Source organism: Bufo bufo, chromosome 1 (genome assembly GCF_905171765.1).
Source record: "Bufo bufo chromosome 1, aBufBuf1.1, whole genome shotgun sequence".
Classification (NCBI taxonomy): domain Eukaryota; kingdom Metazoa; phylum Chordata; class Amphibia; order Anura; family Bufonidae; genus Bufo; species Bufo bufo.
Genome location: NC_053389.1, coordinates 37,364,307 through 37,382,549, shown reverse-complemented (window position 1 = coordinate 37,382,549; position 18,243 = coordinate 37,364,307). Strand labels below are relative to the sequence as shown.

The window sequence follows — 18,243 nt, the reverse complement described above, 5'->3', positions numbered from 1 at the left end:
CACTCACAATTAAACGGATATTGTGAACTATGCCCTTTAATGATTTCTGAGAAAGTGGAGCGGAATCAATAGCAAAAACAGGAATATCCTTTCCCAAAGTGCATACCTGGAAACCATGAGTTATTGCAAATTGACTATCAATGAGATTGACAGCTGCTCCACTATCCACAAAAATCTCACAAAAAATGCTCTTGCTCTCTAGCGCCACCCTAGCAGGCAGGACAAAACGGGAACTACAAGCAAACGGAAAACCTTCAATTTCCGCCTCAACCCTGCCAATAGTAACAGACGGAACATTTTTAAAAGATTTTTTCCTTTTTGCTTCTTTATTACTCCCAGAAGACTGCCTGAATCTCCTAGAGAGACAAACATTTGCCAAATGATTTATACCTCCACAACAAAAACAAACCCTCCCATGCGGGCTGAATCTTCTATTGTCAGAGGCAAGCAAACCCAGCTGCATGGGCTCCTGCTCAGAAGGGGCTGACAGCGACTGAGACCCCTGCGCACAGAATGAGACCGCTGCACTGTCCCGCGACTGAGTATGACAGGAAGGAGAGATCTCTCCTCTCTCTCTAAGACGTCTGTCAATACGAACGGCCTGAGACATAGCAGAATCCAAGGAGGTAGGTCTCTCATGAAAGGCAAATGCATCTTTCAATCCCTCTGAAAGACCATGGCAAAATTGACTTCGGAGTGCAGCATCATTCCAACCAGTATCAGCTGCCCATCTCCGAAATTCTGAGCAGTATATCTCTGCGGATTGTTTACCCTGGCATAACAGACGTAGTCTAGACTCAGCCAGAGCAATACGATCTGGATCATCATATATCTGACCCAGGGCTAAAAAGAATTCATCCACTGAACGGAGGGGCCGTGCCCCCTCCGGCAGCGAAAAGGCCCAGGATTGAGCGTTACCCCTGAGCAGCGATATAATGATCCCCACCCTCCGCTCCTCATCACCAGAGGAATGGGGAAGAAGGCAAAAATGGAGTTTGCAAGCCTCTCTAAAACGCACAAAATACTCACTACCCCCGGAGAACGTATCCAGGAGCGAGATCTTAGGCTCAGAACAAACTCCATGAACGCAAGCTGAACCGGTCACTTGAAACTGAGAAAAAGTCTCACGGAGATCAGCTACCTCCAATGAAAGACCCTGGAAGCGTTCAGCCAAAAGTGAAACCGGATCCATGCTTGAGACGGTTTTGGCGGCTTATAATGTCACAGATGGTGTACAGGAAACAAGACAATGCAATATATTCAAATGACTCACTGGATCCACAACTAAGGAACAAAAGGGAGACCCCTGCATGAGACCTGCCACTCTCCCTGACTGCTCAGCCTATGCAAACACCCCAAAGGTGGATGGGCGCATATCCACGTACCTCGGCTATCTAATACCTGAAGACCCTACAATAGTGAGGGGACACGACCACCGGCTCCCTACACTAGACACGGAGGGAGTCAGGGTCTCCTGAAATCCAGCAGACAGAAAATCACAAATAAAGGAACAGCACTTATCTTGCAGAGGACTGGGAAATAGGAACAGCATGCACACACACTCCAGGAAGTTGTATAAGCCGCACACTACTGCATTATGGGGAGGAACTTAAAGGGAAGCAATCAGTCCAACTGCATGACAGCTGAGATAGACTAACGAGATGAGGAACTGAAACCAAAACAAAAAAACTCAAGGAGGAGGATCTGGAAGGCTCCTGTCAGAGCTTCTCAGCTGTCTGGTTGTGACAGTAGTCCCCTGAAATGGTTTTCACTTCACAGGTGTGCCCTGTCAGGTTTAATAAGTGGGATTTCTTGCCTCATAAATGGGGTTGGGACCATCAGTTGCGTTGAGGAGAAGTCAGGTGGATACACAGCTGATAGTCCTACTGAATAGACTGTTAGAATTTGTATTATGGCAAGAAAAAAGTAGCTAAGTAAAGAAAAACGAGTGGCCATCATTACTTTAAGAAATGAAGGTCAGTCAGTCAGCCGAAAAATTGGGAAAACTTTGAAAGTAAGGGCTATTTGACCATGAAGGAGAGTGATGGGGTGCTGCGCCAGATGACCTGGCCTCCACAGTCACCGGACCTGAACCCAATCGAGATGGTTTGGGGTGAGCTGGACCGCAGAGTGAAGGAAAAAGGGCCAACAAGTGCTAAGCATCTCTGGGAACTCCTTCAAGACTGTTGGAAGACCATTTCAGGGGACTACCTCTTGAAGCTCATCAAGAGAATGCCAAGAGTGTGCAAAGCAGTAATCAAAGCAAAAGGTGGCTACTTTGAAGAACCTAGAATATGACATTTTCAGTTGTTTCACACTTTTTTGTTATGTATATAATTCCACATGTGTTAATTCATAGTTTTGATGCCTTCATAGTCATGAAAATAAAGAAAACTCTTTGAATGAGAAGGTGTGTCCAAACTTTTGGTCTGTACTGTATATATATATATACCATAGGGTGTGTCAGTTCTGTGTGGAAGGAAGGAAGTTAGCTGAGGAGAAAGGAGGGAGGTAGTGATTCATGAGGAGCAGGAGAAGAAAAGTCCAATATGTAGCTGCTATCTTAGCCTCTTGGCCCTGGCAAAGCTGAGGGAGTGGGAAGAACATCATTACAGCTACCTAGCACAGACCAGAGTAAATTGTGGATATAGAGAGAAAGTCTAGTGGAGATAGAAGCAGCATTAGCTTATGGACTCCACAGCACCAGTGACCGGCAGAAGCCTAAAAGCACCTGGACACAGCTGGACGACTAGGCACAAGGTTGTCCATTACCACATGCCTCTATGGACAATGTGCATATAGTGAGATTGAGGCACACAGATTTTAAGTGTTGCAATTCAAAGTTTTTATTTAGTTTCACAGTAGTTTCATCCAATTGCCCAATATATGGAAGAAGATAAAGAACTAGCTGACTGCCTCAATGAATGCTTCTGTTCAGTTTTTGCAAAGGAAAATGAAGGAAAAGGACCTCAGTTAGGAAAGAAGACTAATGAATCTTTTGATGCATGTGTCTTTACAGAGGAAGAGGTTCTAAGTCAGCTGTCTAAAATGAATACAAATAAGTCACAGGGGCGAACTAGCAAAACCATTAACAGATTTATTTAACCAATCACTGGCAACAGGAGTCGTCCCAGAAGATTGGAAATTAGCAAATGTTGTGCCCATTCACAAGAAAGGTAGTAGGGAGGAATCGGGCAACTATAGGCCAGTAAGCCTAACATCAATAGTGGGGAAATTAATGGAAACCATACTTAAGGAGAGGATTGTGGAACATCTAAAATCCCATGGATTGAAAGATGAAAAACAGCATGGGTTTACTTCAGGGAGATCATGTCAAACTAATCTTATTGATTTTTTTGATTGGGTGACTAAAATAATAGATGGCGGAGGTGCAGTAGACATCGCTTATCTAGACTTTAGTAAGGCTTTTGATACTGTCCCACATAGAAGGCTTATCAATAAATTGCAGTCATTGGGCTTGGACTCCCATATTGTTGAATGGATTAGGCAGTGGCTGAGGGACAGGCAACAGAGGGTTGTAGTCAATGGAGTATATTCAGACCATCGTCTTGTTACCAGTGGGGTACCTCAGGGATCTGTTCTGGGACCCATATTGTTTAATATCTTTATCAGCGAAATTGCAGAAGGCCTCGATGGTAAGGTGTGTCTTTTTGCTGATGACACAAAGATTTGTAACAGGGTTGATGTTCCTGGAGATACACCAAATGGAAAAGGACTTAGGAAAACTAGAGGAATGGTCAAAAATCTGGCAACTAAAATTTAATGTTGATAAGTGCAAGATAATGCACCTGGGGCGTAAAAACCCAAGAGCAGAATATAAAATCAGTGATACAGTCCTAACCTCAGTATCTGAGGAAAGGGATTTAGGGGTCATTATTTCAGAAGACTTAAAGGTAGGCAGACAATGTCACAGAGCAGCAGGAAATGCTAGCAGGATGCTTGGGTGTATAGGGAGAGGAATTACCAGTAGACAGAGGGAGGCGCTCATGCCGCTCTACAGAGCACTAGTGAGACCTCATTTGGAGTATTGTGCGCAGTACTGGAGACCATAATGGATCTATTTGTTATAAATATTGGGCACCTATATAAGGGTGCATGCGGTTCATACTGATTATATGTTAATAGCAGACAGTATATTCAGGAGAAATGCTCAATATATTGCAGGATCCCAAATTTGTCTGGGAGCTACTGAATACATATGTTCAATCAATACACGCTAGGTACATCAAGAGGAAATGTTCAATGCACAGGATTGCAAAATATCTGAAAGCTGCTGGATATATTCTATCTATTCATGCTGAGTAAAATAAAATGTTATATTGTTGCCTCCATCCCATGTAGGATCCTGCACATAGAGCATTTCTCCTTGATGTACTCAGCATGTACTAATAGAATATATTGAGCATTTCTCCTGAATATACTGTCTGCTATTAACATATAATCAGTATGGACCGCATGCACCCTTATATAGGTGCCCAATATTTATAACAAATAGATCCATTGTGTTTGCTGATTGCATATATCCGGCATTATCCTCTATATACTTACCTTCATAACTTTCACTTAACAAGTCTGAATCTGTATGAGTACGTTATGAATTACATAAAATCCGGATTAAGTCTTAATATACTTCCCGTCCATGGTGTCTGTGGATTTGCCATTGTGTCGTATGTAGGGTTGAGCGAACCCGAACTATAAAGTTCGGGTTCGTACCGAACGTTAGGATTTTTGGACCCCGAACCCCAACTTTTCAGTGAAAGTTTGGGTTCGAGTTCACTGTTCGGCAATTTAATGGCGCTTTTTGAAAGGCTGCAGAGCAGCCAATCAACAAGCGTTTAACTCTTGTGCCCTTAGAGGCCATCACAACCATGCCTACTAATGGCATGGCTGTGATTGGCCAGTGCAGCATGTGACCCAGCCTCTATATAAGCTGGAGTCATGTAGCGCTGCATGTCACTCTGCTGTGCTTAGTGTAGGGAGAGGATGCTGCTGCTGCTGTGAGGGAGAGAATAGAACTTGTTAACGATTTTTTTGTGTGGGTGCAGTGAAACATTTTTGTACCCTGCCCTGAGCCCAGTGACACAAAAAAATTACTTTGATCCATCTGTTAGTTAGGTGGGGGTCGGCGGCCATTTTGTGCAAGTTCAGTGCACCAGCACAGCATATGTGCCAGGGACAATAATTTAACCCTGTTCTTTTAGTTCAGTGGGCAACATATACCCATTTTTTAAGTGCACCTGAACTGCATATGTGCCAGGGGAAGGGAAAATAATATAGCGAATCGTTCTGTGAGTTCAGGGACCCAGGGGGTGACATATTCACATTTTCTTCTACAAAGTACAATCCAAGTGAATCCATTCTGTGGGGACAAATTATTATTATTTTGCTAAAAAGTACATATGCGCCCTGCACTGCATTTGTGACACTCCAATACAAGCGTTAAATACCGCTGTTATATTCTGGTTTTAAAAAAACACCCATTTTGTGCAAGATACTACATCTGGGGCCTTTGTTGCATTTGTCACAGTCAAATACAAGCATTAGATACTGCTGTTATATTCTGGTATTAAAAAAACACCCATTTTAAGCAAGATAATACATTTGGGGCCTTTGCTGCATTTCTGACAGTCCAATACAAGCGTTAAATACTGCTGTTACATTGTTGGTTGACAAATTTAAAAAAATTGTGACCGTGAAGTAATTGTATAAAATTCGCCTGTCACACTGTTGTGTGACCTCAATAAATTTTTCCTCTTTATGACACCGGCACTGCCTTACTCTGAGTGAACTTAATTGTTGACTATTGGCGGTTACATTGTCGCCTGACATAAACCATCCGTTAGTTTGGTGGGTGAACGCAAAGAATGAGGAGAGCGTCAAATAAGGGATGTGGCCCAGGTCGTGGTGCTGCTGGTGGAGCTCCTGTTGCAGGAAGAGGACATGGTCGATCTGTGCCAGCTACATGCACAAGTGAAACACCTTCCTCAGGTGCGAGTAGGCGACAGAACCTGCAGCGGTATTTGGTCGGGCCTAATGCTGCTCTACAAATGGTGAGGCCTGAACAAGTACAGGCGATAGTAGATTGGGTTGCTGACAGTGCCTCCATTTCCTTCACATTGTCTCCCACCCAGTCTCCTGCTGAAAGATCAGAGTTGGCACCTGCAGCCGATGTCCATCAATCCTTCACCTCACCCCCTTGCAAATCAGCCAAGCAGTCTGAGCCCCAAGTCATGCAGCAGTCTCTTCTGCTTTTTGATGACTCTGTTAGCAGGGTTTCCCAGTGCCATCCACCTAGCCCTGCCCCAGAAGTGGAAGAGATTGAGTGCACCGATGCCCAACCACTTATGTTTCAGGATGAGTACATGGGAGGACCACCGCAGCACGTCTCGGATGATGACGAAACACAGGTGCCAACTGCTGGGGCTTTCTGCAGTGTGCAGACCGACAAGGAGGGCAGGGGTGAAGACTGGGTAGAAGATGATGTGGAGGACGATGAGGTCCTCGACCACACATGGAATCAAGGTCATGCGAGTGACCTGTGTAGTTCGAAGGAAGAGGCTGTGGTCGCACAGAGCCACCAGCACAGCAGAAGAGGGAGCAGGGTGCAAAAGCGGAGCGGCCATCCCCTAGACAGTACGCCTGCTACTGCCCACCGCAGGACCGAGCACACCAAAGCCAGCTCCAAGGAGTTCCCTGGCGTGGCAGTTCTTCAGACAATGTGCTGACGACAAGACACGAGTGGTTTGCACGCTGTGCAATCAGAGACTGAAGCGAGGCATAAACGTTCTCAACCTGAGCACAACCTGCATGACCAGGCATCTAAGTGCAAAGCACGAGCTGCAGTGGAGTAGACACCTCAAAAACCAAGAAAGGTCTCTGGTTCCTCCTGCTTCCTCTTCTGCTGCAGTCTCGGGCTCTTCATCCACCTCTGGAGTGACAGTGCCACCTGCCACCCCGCAAACAGAGGATCTGCCAAAAACGCCACAATGTCCCATGGAAGCGTTCAGCTGTCTATCTCCCAAACACTGGAGCAAAAGAGGAAGTACCCCCCTACCCACTCGCGATCCCTGGCTCTGAAAGCCAGCATTTCAAAATTACTGGCCTTTGAAATGCTGTCATTCCGTCTGGTGGAGACGGAGAGTTTTAAAAGCCTTATGGCGGTGGCTGTCCCACAGTATGTCGTGCCCAGTTGCCACTACTTTCCCAGGCGAGCCATCCCTTCCCTGCACAACCAAGTAGAGGACAAAATCAGGTGTGTACTGCGCAACGCCATCTGTGGCAAGGTGCACCTCACTACGGATACGTGGACCAGAAAGCACGGTCAGGGATGTTATATCTTCATAACAGCACAATGGGTAAATGCAGCCTGGGCCTGAGGCGGATAGCAGTTTGGCGCATGTCCTTCCACCACCGAGGATTGCAGGGGCGCTTCTCTTTGCCTCCTGTTGCTTCCTCCTCCTACTCCGCTTCCTCATCCTCTACCAGCTCCTCATCCGGTCAGCGTAACACCTTCACCAACTTCAGCACAGCCAGGGGTAAACGACAGCAGGCATTTTTAAAACTTATCTGTTTGGGGGACAAACCCCACACCGTGCAGGAGCTGTGGAGGGGCATGGAATAACAGAACGATAAGTGGTTGGTGCCAGTGAGCCTCAAGCCCGGCCTGGTGGTGTGTGATAATGGGCGAAATCTCATAGCAGCTCTGAGCCTAGCCGGTTTGACGCACATCCTTTGCCTGGCGCATGTGCTGAATTTGGTGGTGCAGAGGTTCCTGAAAATCTACCCAAATATGTCAGAGCTGCTGCATAAAGTGCGGGCCGTCTGTGCGCGCTTTCGGCGTTCTCACCCTGCTGCTGCTCACCTGTCAGCGCTGCAGCGTAACTTCGGCCTTCCCACTCACTGCCTCATATGCGACGTGCCCACAAGGTGGCCAGACTGTGCGAGCAGCAGCAGGCGATAGTGGAGTTTCAGCTGCAGCACGCACAGGTGAGTCGCTCTGTGGAACAGCACCACTTCACCACCAATGAGTGGGCCTCCATGTGAGACCTGTGTGCCTTGTTGCGCTGTTTCGAGTACTCCACCAACATGGCCAGTGCCGATGACGCCATTCTCAGCATTACTATCCTACTTCTATGCCTCCTTGAAAAAACGCTCCTGGCGATGATGGAAGAGGATGTGGCACAGGAGGAGGAGGAGGAGGAAGAGGGATCATTTACAAGGGTTTCAGGCCAGTCATTTACAAGTGGCTCCGAGGGTGGGTTCCTGCACCCACATACGCCAGGTACACAATTGTCCAGCCAGGGCACAGTTCTGGAGGATGACGAGGTGGAGGATGAGGAGGAGGAGATGGAGGAGGAAGAACCATGTTCACAGCAGGGTGGCACCCAGACCAGCTCATGGCCATCACTGGTGCGTGGCTGGGGGGGATACAGAGGACACAAACGATACACCTTCCACAGAGGACAGCTTGTCGTTGCCTCTGGGCAGCCTGGCACACATGAGCGATTACATGCTGCAGTGTCTCCGCAACGACCGCCGAGTTGGCCACATTCTAACTTGTGCTGATTACTTGGTGGTCACGCTGCTGGATCCCCGTTACAAGGACAACGTACCGTCCTTAATTCCCTCACTGGAGCGTAATCGTAAGATGCGCGAGTACAAGCGCATGCTGGTAGACGCGCTGCTGATGGCATTCCCACCTGATAGCGGTGGCACAGTGGATGCACAAGGCGAAGGCAGAGGAGGAGGAGGAAGATCTCGCCAACGCAGCTGGGGCACCGCCGGCACCTCAGAAGGCAGAGTTAGCATGGTTGAAATGTGGAAAAGCTTTGTCAGCACGCCACAACAACCAGCACCACCAGCTGATATGGAACGTCTTAGCAGGAGGCAGCATTTCACCAACATGGTGGAGCAGTATGTGTGCACACGCCTACACGTACTGAATGACGGGTCTGCCCCCTTCAACTTCTGGGTCTCCAAATTGGGCACATGGCCTGAGCTTGCCCTTTACACCTTGGAGGTGCTGGCCTGCCCTGCAACCAATATATTATCTGAACGTGTGTTTAGCACGGCAGGGGGCGTCATCACAGACAAGTGCAGCCACCTTTCCACAGCCAATGTGGACAAGCTCACATTCATTAAAATGAACCAGGCATGGATCCCACTGGACTTGTCTGTATCTTGTGCAGAATAGACATGTATATCGGCCTTACCCAGACATTGTTATACTCCAGCGCACTAGTTCATTGTTGTATTTTTTATATTTCCCACTCCTTCGGGGAGTACCCTAATTTAAACAAAAAAAATAAAAATATTAAAACCAAAAACCAGTGTTGGCTACCTCCTCCACCACCCCTTCCACCTACACCGCTACGTCCACCGCCTTCTCAACCTACTACTCCATATGGACCTCCACATCCTAGATAAAGATTTTTATTTTAAATTTTTACGTATTTTTTCTTATTTTAGGTCATTTCACTAATTTGTCTGTTACATTGTCGAGTGACATTCACCAATTTTTGGCCGTGATATACCCCTGCTCTACCTAGTGGACAAGGAAATACATTTTACCAATTTATCTGTTAAATTGTTGGGTGACAAATGCTCATCTTTTGCGCTAGAAAGTACATTTTTGGCCTACACTGCATTTAGGACAGTACGAATGGGGAGGCCAGAACAAGTACAGACGATAGTAGATTGGGTGGCTGACAGTGCCTACAGTTCCTTCACATTGTCTACCCCCCAGTCCCCTGCTGAAAGATCAGAGTTGGCAACTACAGCCCATGGCTATCTGTCTTTTAACTCACCCCCTTGCAAATCAGGCAAGCAGTCTGAGCCCCAAGTCATGCAGCAGTCTGTTATGCTTTTTGATGACTCTGCTGGCAGGGTTTCCGTGGACCATCTATATAGCCCTGCACCGGAAGTGGAAGAGATTGAGTGCACTGATGCCCAACCACTTATGTTTCAGGATGAGGACATGGGTAGACCACCGCAGCACGTTTCTGATGGTGACGAAACACAGGTACCAACTGCTGCGGCTTTCTGCAGTCTGCAGACCGACAAGGAGGGCAGAGGTAAAGAGTGGGTGGAAGATGATGTGGAGTATGATGAGGTATTAGACCCCACATGGAATCAAGGTCATGCGAGTGACCTGTCTAGTTCGGCGGAAGAGGCGGTGGTCACACAGAGGCACCAGCACAGCAAAAGAGGGAGCAGGGTGCAAAAGCGTCTCTTACATTCTTGGGTGACATTTTACCATTTTTGCCGTGAATAAACCCCTGCTCTGCATAGGTGACTGGGACCTAAATTTCAAAAAATCGTCTGTTACATTCTCAGGTGACATTTTACCATTTTTGCCATATACAAACCCCTGCTCTGCATAGGTGACAGGGACCTAATTTTTGTAAAATCGTCTGTTCAATTGGTGGGTGACATAAACCCATTTTTGTCGATGAAAAACCCCTGCTCTGCATAGGTAACAGGGACTTAAATTTCTAAAATTCATCTTTAAATTGACGCGCGCCCCCCTCCTTTCATTCGATCCTTCTGCTTTAATAACTTGTCCCACATTTCAGCTCGATCACATTTCAGCCATTGACCTTCCTAGGATGTGGTCTCCCTTTCTCACACTCCCCCTCCGGCGTGGAACCCTGATTCGCTGCTACCCGTGATCAACATGGTAGGCGCAGAAAAGAACATCGAAAGTTGATAGAGAAGATATCCAATTGGATCGTGGATGCCACGGGGACGTACGATCAGGCAGAAGTTATCTAGAGTCAACAAAGCGGCAGCAGGGCCTCTCCTGGCTAACGTTTTCAAATCCAAAATACCCCAGTGACATTCCCTATAATATTTTATTTATTATTCCAATAACGGGGCATCTTAAGAGTCCTGTATTGTTATTTATCGTCACTACCTCCCCGAGTCGGGAGTGGGTAATTGCCGCGCGCCCCCTCCTTTACTTGGAAGCTTCTGCTTCTATAATTTATCCTACATTTCCGCTCGATCACATTTAATTTCATCCATTGACCGCCCTTGGATGTGGTATCCCTTTCTCATGCTCCCTCTCCAGCATTGAACCCTGATTCCCCGTTAACCGTGATCACCATGGTAGGCGCATAAAAGAACATCGAAAGTTGATAGAGAAAATATCCAATTGGATTGTGGACATCACAGGGACATGTGACATGGTGGAGCAGTATGTGTGCACACGCCTACACGTACTGACTGATGGGTCTGCCCCCTTCAACTTCTGGGTCTCCAAATTGGGCACATGGCCTGAGCTTGCCCTTTACGCCTTGGAGGTGCTGGCCTGCCCTGCAGCCAGTGTATTGTCTGAACGTTTGCTTAGCACGGCAGGAGGGGGTAATCAAAGAGAAGCGCAGCAGCCAGTCCACAGCCAATGTGGACAAGCTCACATGCATTAAAATGAACCAGGCTTGGATCCCACAGGACTTGTCCGTACCTTGTGCAGAATAGACATGTATACCAGCCTCACCCGGCCATTGTTGTACTCCAGCGCACTTTCTCTTTGTTTTATTTTTTATATTTCCCAATGTTTTTGGGTCTACCCAAATTTAAACAAAAAAATATAAATAATAAAATAAAATAAAAAACAAAAAACAGTGTTGGCTACCTCCTCCTCCTCCACCACCTCTTCCACCTACACCGCCACATCCACCGCCTCCTCAACCTCCCCCTTTCTAGATCAAGATTATTATTTTTTATTTGTACGTATTTTATGTTATTTGAACTCATTTCCCTATCCACATTTGTTTGCAGAGCACTTGCCATGCTCTTAACCACATTTTGCTGCCATTTGCAGCCCTCTAGTCATTTACATGACTTTTTTAGAGCCATTTTAGTGCTCCAAAGTTCGGGTCCCCATTGACTTCAATGGGGTTCGGGGTCAAGTTCGGGTCCCGAACTCAAACTTTTTTGTGAGGTTCGGCCGAACCTGTCGAACCCGAACATCCAGTTGTCTGCTCAACTCTAGTCGTATCTCTTGTACAGGGAGTGCAGAATTATTAGGCAAGTTGTATTTTTGAGGATTAATTTTATTATTGAACAACAACCATGTTCTCAATGAACCCAAAAAACTCATTAATATCAAAGCTGAATATTTTTGGAAGTAGTTTTTAGTTTTAGCTATTTTAGGGGGATATCTGTGTGTGCAGGTGACTATTACTGTGCATAATTATTAGGCAACTTAACAAAAAACAAATATATACCCATTTCAATTATTTTTTTTTACCAGTGAAACCAATATAACATCTCAACATTCACAAATATACATTTCTGACATTCAAAAACAAAACAAAAACAAATCAGTGACCAATATAGCCACCTTTCTTTGCAAGGACACTCAAAAGCCTGCCATCCATGGATTCTGTCAGTGTTTTGATCTGTTCACCATCAACATTGCGTGCAGCAGCAACCACAGCCTCCCAGACACTGTTCAGAGAGGTGTACTGTTTTCCCTCCTTGTAAATCTCACATTTGATGATGGACCACAGGTTCTCAATGGGGTTCAGATCAGGTGAACAAGGAGGCCATGTCATTAGATTTTCTTCTTTTATACCCTTTCTTGCCAGCCACGCTGTGGAGTACTTGGACGCGTGTGATGGAGCATTGTCCTGCATGAAAATCATGTTTTTCTTGAAGGATGCAGCCTTCTTCCTGTACCACTGCTTGAAGAAGGTGTCTTCCAGAAACTGGCAGTAGGACTGGGAGTTGAGCTTGACTCCATCCTCAACCCGAAAAGGCCCCACAAGCTCATCTTTGATGATACCAGCCCAAACCAGTACTCCACCTCCACCTTGCTGGCGTCTGAGTCGGACTGGAGCTTTCTGCCCTTTACCAATCCAGCCACGGGCCCATCCATCTGGCCCATCAAGACTCACTCTCATTTCATCAGTCCATAAAACCTTAGAAAAATCAGTCTTGAGATATTTCTTGGCCCAGTCTTGACGTTTCAGCTTGTGTGTCTTGTTCAGTGGTGGTCGTCTTTCAGCCTTTCTTACCTTGGCCATGTCTCTGAGTATTGCACACCTTGTGCTTTTGGGCACTTCAGTGATGTTGCAGCTCTGAAATATGGCCAAACTGGTGGCAAGTGGCATCTTGGCAGCTGCACGCTTGACTTTTCTCAGTTCATGGGCAGTTATTTTGCGCCTTGGTTTTTCCACACGCTTCTTGCGACCCTGTTGACTATTTTGAATGAAACGCTTGATTGTTCGATGATCACGCTTCAGAAGCTTTGCAATTTTAAGAGTGCTGCATCCCTCTGCAAGATATCTCACTATTTTTGACTTTTCTGAGCCTGTCAAGTCCTTCTTTTGACCCATTTTGCCAAAGGAAAGGAGTTGCCTAATAATTATGCACACCTAATTATGCACATCTCATTACAGAGATGCACATCACCTAATATGCTTAATTGGTAGTAGGCTTTCGAGCCTATACAGCTTGGAGTAAGACAACATGCATAAAGAGGATGATGTGGTCAAAATACTCATTTGCCTAATAATTCTGCACGCAGTGTATATCTAGCAACATTTTGGATTGTCATATTTCTATATTACTGAACGTATATACCACAATTTCTTTAGTGTTTCTATTCCAGCTCATTTCCATTATTGTATATTATTGCAGATAAAATGTGATCGCTGATGAAGGTCTAATGTGACCTAAACGTCCGGTCTAGATATTCTGTTTTTACCTTGGAAACAAATATTGGGCTATTGGATGAAACTACTGTGAAACTAAATAATTACTTTGAATTGCAACACTTAAAATCTGTGTGCCTCAATCTCACTATATGTACATTGGCTGCTCTCAGCCCTTGATTGGCACCAGAGCCTATTGAATAGAGTGTGGTTCTCTACTTCATCACATCGATGGACATTGTGGGCCAGTTTTTCTGAAACCAACCAGTGCAAACAATGGAGCAGAGGATTCATGCCTGCCATCAGGGAGACCGCCCTGTGGGTTGCCAAACACAAGTATGAGTCATTATTATTTCCAGTATCTGACGGCTAGAGTGTGGACAAAGGGAGGACAGTTAGAAAGGGACTCTCTCATACCAGCCAAATGAAAAATCTCAATGCACCTATTGTCAAGTCAGTTACTAGGATTGTAGCTAAACCAATCATATGGGTTGTCACCCTTGCCATGTAAATGTACTGCACTAACTACTTCAAGAAAATTGATTAAGTAAAAAGTTCAGTTGTTTACAATCATTGCCTCCACGGCACCTTAAACCATTCCACCAAGGGCACCTCAACCACCATCTGGTGGGAGTCCCTGGGCAACAGAGTTTGCACCGAAGGAACTGTGGCTGTCCTTCCATTCACTGCACACCGGCCCAGGGAGCTCTACAGAACAGTGAGTAAACAACTACCACCCCCATCAGCCCACCAACACTCACATATTGCCCCTGTGGACCGGTCGCTGCACCTCATCCATTTGAGCTCGAAGAGGCTGTTGCAGGCATCTTGATTGAAGATACCATGTGAAATCTCACACGTGGTGACCTATGATGAGATTTTGCGTGGTGTCTTCAATCAAGATGGCCACAACGGTCTCTATGCAATCAAATGGATGGAGGTGAGTATTTTCTTTACCCTGATTAACCCTTAAAAAGTTAAATGGTAGCCTCGATCAGTGATGAACGCAGCATCTGAGGGGTTCAAGGACAGGGGGTGGCGCAATTACCGTTCCCCATCATTGTGCCCACTACATATAAAGAAATGCACTTTGTGACAAAGTAATTAGTCACAAAGCAAATTTCTTTGTGAAATTTGGTGATGTCATCCGCGTGCTTTCATTCGGTCGGCACTCAAATTATAGAACCTGTCCTATTCTTGTCCATTTTGTGTACAAGAATAGGCTTTTTTCAGTAGTCCCTGCACAAGTTGTAGAATGCACAAGGACCACATTCGTATTTTGCGGATCTGCAAATGTGAATACCTTGTGTGGCATTACTTCAACAAAAGAAAAAATACTAATTTCATGTGCTGACCCCTTGTTGTGGATAAAATTTTGAAGATACTAAACCTACTGCAGGAAGGATTACCTGGGCCGGAAACCACACAAGAGGGATAGGCAGTGTCGGCGCAATTGTACAAATAGTGAATATCATGAGACATGTGACATCATAAATGACAATGATGACATCATAACCCTTGAAAATACTCACCACAGCAGAAGAGGATATAAATGGATGTGATTATGACTAGTATTACTGCCCATTTTAAACAACGCCAGAAGTTGACGGTCAGCAGAAGCAGAGAATCCACCACATCCAGATCTTGACGGAAATGTTTGCAAATAGGATGGAGAATATAGCAAAGAATGAGGTACATCTGCTGGAAGTTCTCAACTAGTTTTCTCCATATTTCTGATAAAGTCTGGTCTAGTGGTTGAGTCTGATTAACCCATCTATGGGTGGGACGAGATGGTTCCTCTCCTCCCTCATTCGCTTCGTGGACACTCCTTTCTTTTTCCGTTTGTTTTCCAGATAAATCAATATAGCTATCGGTTTCCTCAACGCTCAACCTGCTGCTCCCAGAGACAAAAGGTGAAGAAGATAGTAATTTAATTTCTCAATTTACACAAGGAAACTTGAAATTAGTCAAGAAGACGGTGTACATGAATCATGGGAACACACAGCAAAAGTCAGCATTAGGCTGGAGCGGAGCCATAGTAGCAACTATGATTTATTAGTTCTTGCACTAGATATCTAGTACCCCAGACCTGGAGGTACTACAATAGTTTTGTATTGTTCTGTATTTTGTATTGTGTTACATGGCCTTATTAACAGAAAGTTTATGGATGGCAAGAGTTAACAAGGGGTTAAAAAAACAAGGCTTATTCAAATCTTAAGGAACAGTTATCCGAAAGATAAGAAAAACTAGAGGCGCCAGTGGAATAGGAGTATTCGTGATCGCTGTAAAAAGTGTTAAAAGAGATGAGATAAAAGACGGAAATTTATGATATGTGGGAAGACAGCTACTGGGGAGACAACGTAGATTACAATCTATGTGTCAGCAGAATTAATAAGAAGTGGACGGAGAAAGTACATGATGGGTTCATAGACTGTACCCATTGTAGGAAGGCGCAAGGGTCTGTCATTGACGGAAGATACGTGACACCGAGGTTCCTAAGAAGAACCGATAATTTTGTGTGTCAGCGGCAGCTAGTGCTCGCTGACACTGTTGTACTTAGTATGGCTGTAAAGCCGATCCGGGCCAGTACTTATTGGGAGCAGCCAAAGAGCAGGGTGGGTGGCTGTTCCCCACGTCCAGGCCAGGTTTTGGGCTGCGTTTAAAAAACCCAGCCAGCAGCTCAGCTGGGTGTGGAATGTATCCTCCATCTGACAGTGGAGCTCGGTCAGGCTCTGTTTTGGGACTTAAACATTTGGTACCGTGCTGGAGTGACAATGCTGGGAAACAGGCGCCCTAAAGCCTGCTGTGGACTGCCGTGGACAAATCAGCCTGCCAGGTGACATCTTTGTTCTGTGGACTTTGTGCGGTGTGAATTAACACCAGGACTCTGTTTGTGTTACTTTTTTTCTTTGGTGAGAATAAACACTGAACTTTTTACTTTACTACCGTGTTCTTGCCTCTGTACTGCGTCCGCTTACCCTGCCTACCAGAGCAAATCCCTACACCATATATACCTGTTTCACCATTTCTGTTTTTGTTTTGTACCCAGAAAAAAAAAACTTTTAAAGAGAGAGTCATGATTTGAAAATAATAGCGTAATACGTGACCAATTAAGTCTAAATGATGCGATAGTCGGTAGGTATAGTCAACAGGCAGGATTTGTCACCGCAAAGAAATATAGGCTATAATAGTTTTTTGAGTCAACCTTATTACGCCAAAGATAGGCTTCTAATAGGAAATCTTAAAGAACTTAAATAAAAGTAGGAAAGAACAGGGGCGTAACGATCGCGGTCGCAGGGAGTGCGACTGCGACTGGGCCCGGCGGGGGGAGGGGGCCCGCTATACTAACATGTAATGAAGCGCTGTGACGGGGCCCGGCATGAAGTACAGTGACAATGCCGGGCCCCGTCAGGGCGCTCCATTACATGTTTAATATGAGGCAAGGTGGGGAGGTTTGTGCAGAGGGGGGGAGGAGGAAGAGGGGGGACGCGCGCACTCACTCACATACACTCGGCCCGGCAGTTCTTGTCACTGCCGAGCTGTCTGCAGTTTATCAGTGAAGCAGGAGATCTAGCGCTCCCTCTGCTGGCCGCACATCGCGCTGCTGGCTGTGGGAGGAGCTCTGAAGGCCCGGGAAACTGCCTTCAGTACAGCCAGCAGTGCAATGTGAGTGTGGCAGCGCAACATCAGGGAAGAGGGTAAGTATGTGTTTGTTTTTTCTTTTCCTAACACTGCAGACTGGGGGCAAAGGGGAAGGGGGGGTTGATGGGCACAACTAGAGTGAGGGGGCACAAAAGTGGGCATCTCTACTGAGGGGGCACCTAATCTGCCATAACTACTGTGAGGGGGGCACATATAAAGGCATAACTATGAGGGGGCACATATATCAACTACTGTGAGGGGGGCACATAATCTGGCATAACCACTGTGAGGGGCACATGTGTGGGCATATCTAATGTGAGGGGCACATAATCTGGCATAACCACTGTAGGGGGGCACATATCTGGCATAACTATTGTGAGGGGGGCACATATAAAGGCATAACTATGAGAGGGCACATATGAAGGCATAACTACTGTGAGGGGGGGGACATAATCTGGCATAACCACTGTGAGGGGCACATGTGTGGGCATATTTAATGTGAGGGGCACATAATCTGGCATAACCACTGTAAGGGGGCACATATCTGGTCATAACTACTGTAAGGGGCACATAATCTGGCATAACTACTGTGAGCGGGCACATATCTGGGCATAACCACTGTGAGCGGGCACATATCTGGGCATATCCACTGTGAGGGGCACATATCTGGGCATAACTACTGTGAGGGGGCACATATCTGGCATAAATACCGTGAGGGGGCACATATTTGGCATAACTACTGTTAGGGGGCACATATTTGGCATAACTACTGTGAGGGGCACATATCTGGGCATAACTACTGTGACAGGAACAAAGGTGGGCATAACTGCTGTGAGGGGCCACAAGAAGGACATAACTTTTGTGAAGGGACCACAAGGTGGGCATTAGTACTGTGTGGTTGCACTTAGGGGAAATGTCC

The 18,243-nt window shown here is 46.0% G+C and overlaps 1 protein-coding gene across 3 annotated transcripts in view; it reads right to left on the bottom strand.

Annotated features, from left to right (window-relative positions):
• Positions 1-18,243, bottom strand: part of LOC120993574 — a 101,477-nt gene that overhangs the window by 10,813 nt on the left and 72,421 nt on the right. For all 3 annotated transcript variants that reach the window (XM_040422051.1, XM_040422066.1, XM_040422058.1), the window contains one exon: positions 15,215-15,576. In XM_040422051.1, the coding sequence (XP_040277985.1) occupies positions 15,215-15,576 (362 nt within the window). The remainder of the gene's footprint in view (positions 1-15,214; positions 15,577-18,243) is intronic.